At 37.6% G+C, this 8,145-nt stretch overlaps 2 protein-coding genes across 2 annotated transcripts in view; both read right to left on the bottom strand.

Moving 5' to 3' along the window:
• Window positions 1-281: 281 nt before the first annotated feature.
• On the bottom strand, window positions 282-4,019 carry LOC139964569 (uncharacterized). The gene is made up of 3 exons (XM_071966256.1): window positions 3,840-4,019; window positions 2,211-2,293; window positions 282-1,488 (listed from the first exon to the last, which is right to left on the bottom strand). Exons 1-3 carry the CDS (start codon window positions 3,960-3,962, stop codon window positions 1,329-1,331), a joined length of 366 nt encoding a protein of 121 aa, XP_071822357.1. The 5' UTR covers window positions 3,963-4,019; the 3' UTR covers window positions 282-1,328.
• Window positions 4,020-4,806: 787 nt separating this feature from the next.
• LOC139964561 (metabotropic glycine receptor-like) overlaps window positions 4,807-8,145 on the bottom strand; it is a 65,138-nt gene continuing 61,799 nt past the window's right edge. Inside the window, exon 9 of the mRNA XM_071966238.1 lies at window positions 4,807-7,432. Coding sequence (XP_071822339.1) covers window positions 7,103-7,432 — 330 coding nt within the window. The 3' untranslated portion in view covers window positions 4,807-7,102. The remainder of the gene's footprint in view (window positions 7,433-8,145) is intronic.

The raw sequence follows: 8,145 nt of genomic DNA, 5'->3' as shown, positions 1-8,145 counted from the left end.
GTAGGGCTGGGTTCAAGGGTAGACTTTCAATGTCCCTTGGGTGAATACAAAAGTGGAGAGCACATGGTTGGGTAGTGCATCAACAGAGAAACTAAATTATTAAAGTTGCATTGGTTTTGAATTAAACTACACCACCTCAAACCTTATAATCTGTGGAACCTATTCCAAAATGACTCGAAACTGTTTGAGTAGGTCACTCAATTTTCTGTTTATCCTAGCATGTTCATCCCGGACAAGGCAACAAATTTACTCTTACACAGATTTTACAATTGTGATACAGACTTACTTAATTGCTTACTGCAAATCAGTGATGTACAGAGTGGAGCCATAATTACACCCTGTCAGAACAAAGAGATGCTAAGGTGTAAGTGCTCTAGATGCACAATATACGGAGTGTCAGCTCAGTGGTTAAACACCGGTGCCTTTCAATCATAAGGTCCCGAGTTCGAGTCACTCCAAGATTAATGTATGTCGTCCAGTTACAGAGCTGTTGACAATTGACAATCCATAATCATGGACCTTAAATATGAATCTAAGAGACCGACTTCGGTTAGCTTGCAGCTTTGATAAGCCAATGATGTTACAGAGTTGTTGACAATTGACATTCCAAAATCATGGACTTTAAATATGAATCTAAGAGACTGACTTCGGTCAGCTTGCGGCTTTGATAAGCCAATGATGGCTTCTTCGCAAGTTCCTGCTTGCAGGAGGATCTAAAATGCATACAATGGTCCTACCAGTAACCACAGGTAGGGTTTTCAGGGGTCCCTGTTCAAAAGTGAGAGCTGCCACCATCCACCCTCTTACTTCATGTAAATTGCACTTGAGTCAAAGTCATAACTTATGTAACATTAGAGAAATGGCACCCTGATAGATCTGGTATTAAAACCTTTGCTGTTAATCTTTCAACCGGAAAGACCAGTTGTAAGCGAATTAAAGAAAATAGTGTAATTGGCATATGAGTACACATTCAATTTATTCAATGCAAAAACATAAACTGGTAGTTGTGACTCTGTTGTTCCAAATTTCAACCCTTGCAGGCCCCCTGGACATTGGGGCCTAGGTTCAATGAAACTCCCATTGCTATGCCTCTGTCCTACCTATCTCCTGTTTTAGAGTACCTGTAATGGTATATGAATTGACTGTTCTTTCTGATAATACTGAAAACCTATAACATTCAGCTTCATAAATAACAACCTTTTCTTTCAATTCTCAACAATGTTCAATGATTGCTTCTCATATAAGAAACTACCAATGTATTTCCCATATTTTGTTTATATAAAAACAATACGCTTCTATATATTTTATATTCATTCTGTCATTTGGTTTCATCTCTCCACTGACATGGCGTCTTCGTCAGCCTTCCGTACCGCATCTCTAATAGTTTCCTCCAAATGTTCTCTTGTCCATTGTTCGAATCGTTCTTTCCCGAGCTCTTCGTAAAGCTGTTGTCGCCTCCTCTGCGATCGTGACGTCTCCGCGGCCATCCTTAAAAGAACAATGTTAGATAATTAGATAGATATTTATTCAGCCAATCATATAAAAATACAATGGAAATTGGTTGATAACAAGAGCTCAATACATAAAAATTGTAAACAACATATAAGACGTATAATAATATACATAGATATGAAAACGTTCCTATAAAATATAAAGATGAGCAAAATATAAAATGTACCTACAAAATATTAAAGCGTACAAAAATATATAAATGCCCTCATCCAATATCAAGTCTACTAGTCTGTTAGGATGCATTTGACGTGGCTAGTAAAGGCCCCCACTCGTAGGATATTAAAAAAATGCTCAAGTTTATTCTAAAGCTTTTTATTGGACATTCTGACCCACTGAGTTATTCTCAGCAAATGCAGGAGTTATTTCCAGAATTGAAGGAAAGATGTTTCATCTGGCGATTTTCAACCAATGCTCAATGCTCAGGAAGGGGATGGGACAGTGATCATGCACCCTCCAACAAATTATCACAGCTATTTGATTTCCTTGTAGGCATTGTTCCGCCACAGGTGGGAATTTCAACGGCTACGATCCCATTCATAGCCCCACTCAATCTCCAACCTGTGTCAGAATTTATTTATTTTCATTGGGATTTATGTAACACTTGGTGGTCCAACCACGACCTACTTTTTCCCTTTGACAAATTTAATGACCTGATTTGTTCCGCAAAGATATATATATATTATGACATATTAACATACCTCTGGCTTTCATTGATTGCTCTCTGTAAAAACTGGGTCGCTCTGTCATCACTGACATTATTGCTGTCAGTTTGACTGCTTACCTTCAGTGGAGAGAAATTTAACATGAAAGAAAGAAATGAGATCATGTTTAAGTTTGTACTAATATTAAAACAATTGTATTGCTTTCTGGTATATATGGTGGGTAGGAATACCATACGTTGAAATAATTATAAATATAGACATTGGCACATGAGTTACCGATTATTTAAGCTTATATAAAGTTTGCATCCTCTACATCTTGGGTGGGCACACAATGCATCTTGTGGGCCAAAGTGAGATTGTTCACCCAATTCATGGGCCATGATGCTTATTTAGATGTACCTTATCCTGTCAAATGGCAATATTAGGTATACTTTTTTTTTTAGAGGAGGCCCAAATATCTGTCAGTGAGCCCCAAAATGGAGTTGTTTTTTTTCCAAAAAAGGTAATGCCTGTCCCCCCCCCCCCAGGAGAGCATTGGGCCCCCTTTAAACAGAAGCTTAGCTATGGCCCTGATCACATGTAGGCCTCAGCCTATTGACATGTAACATTACTAGGCCTTGGCTTTCTCCTTCTTTGTGACTTATTAATTTAGCCAATTTGGGTGTGTGTTGGGGGTGGGGATTGCATAACCCTTAGGCCTTCTCCCTTCCCCCATCTCTGGTTTCTTTCGACTCCCAAGTTGCTGAGATTTGGCAGGAAAAAACAACAGTACACGAATTTAGGGAACACAAAATTAACTGAGTTTATTAACTTCTTCTATTAATTCTGGCGGAATCCGGTCAAACCATCGATAAAATCGAACAGCTGAAGGATAGAACTAACCCACTGAGCAAAATAAACGAAATCGTCATCACCGCTATCTTTTAAAGAACATTCCAATACATTCCAATACTAATGTAATAGCAGACTAGCCTACAGTATAGTAAAGGCTTCATAACTGACGCACCCCCGTAATTGACGCACCTTCAATTATTACTAGCAAATATACAGCAGGCCACCTAAACTTTTTGCAGTCAAGCAGAATTACATATTTTATGAGTTGGATTCAACTTCAGCTATTTGCTGAACAAATTGTTGTATTTTTTAAGCTTTAAACACCCTCCCCCCAGTTTTGCACGTTTTTTGGACATTTGGAAATCTTACTCCCTAAAAATAACCAAAATTACCTGGGATTATCTGGGACCTGACCTGTCTGAGCTTAGAGGTTCAGAGCATAGCAAACAGCATCCAAAGTCAATGGATGTATACTTAGGCCTACACTACAGTTAGTTAATCGACGAATGTGTCAATTTAGGGGTATGAAAGACCTTGACACAGCAGACATTTTGTGGCCAAATTCTGCTCAATTGTACGGTGCATAAGCACAGAAAATTAAATCTTTTGAGATCATAACATTTCTGAAGAACTACACATATGAAAAACACATACAGTTGAGTGATTTGGAGTTTTCCTTGATAGACATCGTTGATCAAATCCTCAAGTGCGTCAATTATGAGCCCACCATGCTACTACTAATAGTGGCCGTTGTGCTTCCTAACGTTAGGCTAGTCATAGGTCTAACTTTAAGAACACTTCTTTGAAATAGAACAGCCCTATATGTATTACCCTCTGATTTTGAAATTCTTGTGAGATAAAATTTCTTAGATTGGAGTCACTCTGTTCACCATCGTTGTTTTCAAAACGCTCATTCACCCCGTTTCCATTGGTTACGCGTCGATCGCCCGCCATGTTCTATGTTTACCTGTCAGTGTCTGAAACTTTCATATTTCAGCATAGAATTAAACCTGATCGATCATGGCAGAACTAGTCTTCTTTGGAACGCAATAACGGACTTTAATTTGGTATAAACTAATGTGGCATGACACACTGGTTCCTATGGTGAAATAAAGAACTAACAGGTTATTAGTCAACATTTTTTCAGTTACGCCACCTAAAGATTACATCAGTATTTTTATCATGAGTCATAAGTACATTGCCATAAGGCTTTTTTCTCACGAACAAGCTTATATCGCTGTTCACCTGAAGATATGTTTCAAAATACTATATTTCGACGATATAACAAACTAAAATGTATAATTTATGTCACCTGATACTGGTCTCAGTATATATACATGTCACGGCTATATAAATTACAATTTTTAAATGACACGTTATAACTTGTGTTAATTTTTAGTTTTGCGAACATGGCAACAGCTTACGTGACTATTTTATCAAACATTTTTGAAACAATCAGTGGATGGCCCAGGATTTTTCTTATAAAGGAGCAGGTGTGGCCAGAATCATTTTTAGCCGACTCCTATGCAGGGGATGTAGGTAACATCCTCCTGCAGGTCAAACTTCAATTTTTAGAAGTGAATGGTGCATTTCGAGTCATATTTAGACTAAATTATAAATTATGACTGTTATTATGTCTAACGCAAGGTAGTGATAATCATTCGGTTTTTCATTTTTTTTGTGAGGTCAAAATGTAGGGGGGGGGGGGTGCGGGAGGGGCTGGGGTATACACACCCTTCCCATTCCGGACCCGCTGCTGACAACACATTGCAAGGAAAGAAATCTATATAGTCCAGTGTAAATGTTTGTAGTGCTTTATTTTCTTTACTGTGAACATGTGATGATGATGATGCCGATGAAGATGACAATGATAGTGATGATGATGACGTCACATTCTTTATTCAATGCCTAATATGGGTGATGATTACTACAAGAATGAAATAATACTGATTTCAGTCGGTTCTCATCAGCAAGAAAAAAAAAACGAAAAAAAAAAACGTTGATGAGTCATACCAATGTGCAACGTTATAGAAAGTACACCACGAAAACATCCCAATCAGTATATACACAAGTCAACACACTATGCATGTACATAAGGAAATCATGGGAAACTTTAGACAAAATTAGAAACATGTACACGGTTGAAAGGATTCATGTTGCATAGAATTATTGCTTGATGCTAAATACCAACAACTGCAAAAGTTTCTTTTTTTTTGCTTTCTCCCGTTGTCTCCCTTACATGAAAATAATGAGAAGAAATGGACAAGGTGATATTTCATATTTTATCATCATAACTTGATGATATTTGAATACAAAGAATAAAAGGCAAAAAGAAAAGGAAAAGAAAAATAGACCTGAATATGAACAAATTGTCATTACATATCGGGCATGATTGGATATATAGCTTTATACACTCTGGTGATCAGACGGTTCCGATACATGGATGGATGGTTTCCACGAATGTCAAGCAAGTATGTTATTTAACAGCACTAGAAGGTATTCTTATAAACTCAGCTCTCTAGTTTCCTAGAATAGTTATGTTTTTAAATTTCCGCTTTAGGCCAACTCCAATTCCGAACTTTTAAAGGTCGTTGCTAAGAGAGGGTGCACGTAGAATTAAATACTTCCATTTGATGGTTTTTCCCTTAAGGTCATTTAGATCACTCCTTTGAGGGCTTAATCTCTATGTTAAGGTCGTTGTACTTTGTGTGTTGACATCGACGTATACATTCGACGAGTGTTGCTAAGAGAGGGTGCACATAGACAAAAGTACTTGTATTGGATGGTCTTCCTCCCCATAGTCATGAGGTCACTTTCTTTTTCTTCTTTTTGCTCCCCTTCATCATTTATTATCGGGTTCTTTCATTATATCTATTTCGACATCATCTTGACACAGAAATTGACACTTGCAGTACATTTCTCATGCATGCTGACTTTCGGCAGATGTGCAAATTTAATGAACGATTAGCCCTATACATACTAAAACTGTTGCTACTCAAATTTGGCAAACAACATTCCAACAAATTCTACTATACTTATAGAATACAATTATGAAAATAGGGTAAATCTGTCCAAATGCTAATCTTAAATTTGTCTTAGGAGAAGAGGTTCGCTATATCACATATATGTTATATTTATAAAATAAATACACTAAGATCAAACATTCAGGTGTACTAAATTCGACAATCAAACTGTACCAATGAGAAAAAAAAGAAAATACTATGAGAGTGGCAGGTAAATGATTGCTAAGTTCTTATGACCCCGAGGGGAGGGGTATATGGGGGAAGGGTAGGCTCCTCCCCTTCGACACATGGAGGTTGCTTAGATGTAGAATGGTGCAACATTTTAAGCAACTTTTGAAGCAGTGTTGAAGAATTTCCGACTATTTAGGTTATTCAGTACTTTCACGCATGTATGTATTGTACACTATAGACTTGTATTTGAAATATTCTCTCTGTCAGTGGAGAGAGGGGTAGGGAAGGGGCTGATTTTATTCGGGGCACAGCCTTGCAAGTTAAGATGGTTTCGCCACTGTTTGAAATGTGACTAGATATGCCATTGTAATGAATTCTATTGCCTGCTTTAAATACAGACTAGTTAGCGACCATATTAAAATGTACTAATATAAGCTTAAACATAAACTGGGATATTTCTTAAAATAAAGTATCATTTAATAATTAAGACAACCATCAAAATATTGTTGGAAAATGATAATCATGGAAATAGGCTACAAAATAAAACAAAATAAAATAAAATAAAATAATTCCAATATGACGTCACAGCGTTGCATTCTACGTAGATACAAACAACCTTGCCGTGTATATTCAGCGGTGTAGATCGTTTGTATTAGCGATGTTGTTATATGCTAAAATATGTTGGCTTTAAGATGAAACAACTTCTTCTTTCTCCAAAATTTACCACTTTTTCCTTTAGAAAAGGTTGATAATACAGTAGAGATCTGAATCCCAGTGTCTGTCAAATTTTCAATGAAATCCTTCATTACTTGTTTCTACGTTTTAATTCTAGCGTTATTAGTTTTCTTTTACTTTTAGCATCATTTTTCGAGTTTGAAATTTTCCCCATATAAAATAATCTCAAGGCCATTTCTGGCTCGGTGTAACAACGCCCTCTGTTACCGTATTACCGGTTATCGCGTGATCGAAACCGTCGACTCGGTGGTTACTGCGATAATCGTTCATTTCCACCGCCTTTGTTAAGCTTTCGTTACTTCTAGCTACTTCAGACGATCTTTCGCTCTCGGAATGTCCACTGTGCGTTCGTAAACTGTGACCCCGGGAAAACCGCCTCGGTGCCCGCCATTTTGAGACGCCGCCTTTTTTCTTCGAAGGCAGATGTGGATTGTCGATTCGTAGTGATTTGGTTTTGTAAATCTCGAGTTGAGTGTAAAGACGTCGTAGTTCCTCCTAGAAGGAAGGAAAGAAAGAAAGAAAGTCACTTTAAAATCACTTTATACTGCTATACCCGGTATACAGGTCGGTAGCCAAACCGGGGTCACAGTCGACATGCTCCTCTCTCCTCCTCTCCTTCCCCGGATACTGCGCCCATCCCCCTCCTCTGTGACACCTACTTGAATTGTCGGTGCCAACTCGTTTCCCTGTATTGTCCGGGCCTTCTTTTTTTTAAATTGTAAGTGTTCTATGTAAGCATCCGCAGTGTAGTGTGTCAATAACGAGGGCGCTTGAAAAGTGACGTACCGAGCCACATTTGTTTCAAGAAAAAGATGTTGCCAATCCGAAACAAAATTATATTGCACTTGTGAAAATAGGAAATGCTCAACACAATAATATCAAATGTTTATTGTAAGTTGAAAATGTGTTAAAAAGGTTGAATACTTCGAAAAATAATCGTCCATGGAGATTAGAGGAATGTGACAAAATATTGCAATTTAAATGATTGGACGACGAATATATTGTTCTTTTGCTGTTAAGACCTATTATTACCACTGCATGTTACCGTAGCAGTGATCTCAGTTACTCACCGCGTTGGTCGAACACAAATTTTAAGGTTCGAAACCCTCTCATTTCTACGGATTATTTTGGAAATAAAGAAATTGATGCCGATGGACTCAGAATCGTATCATTTGGAGCCAGAATTATCAAAAGAAAATAATAGACGG

Source organism: Apostichopus japonicus, chromosome 23, assembly GCF_037975245.1.
Source record: "Apostichopus japonicus isolate 1M-3 chromosome 23, ASM3797524v1, whole genome shotgun sequence".
NCBI lineage: Eukaryota > Metazoa > Echinodermata > Holothuroidea > Aspidochirotida > Stichopodidae > Apostichopus > Apostichopus japonicus.
The sequence above is the reverse complement of the archived record's forward strand: the minus strand, read 5'-3'. Positions and strand labels throughout refer to the sequence as shown.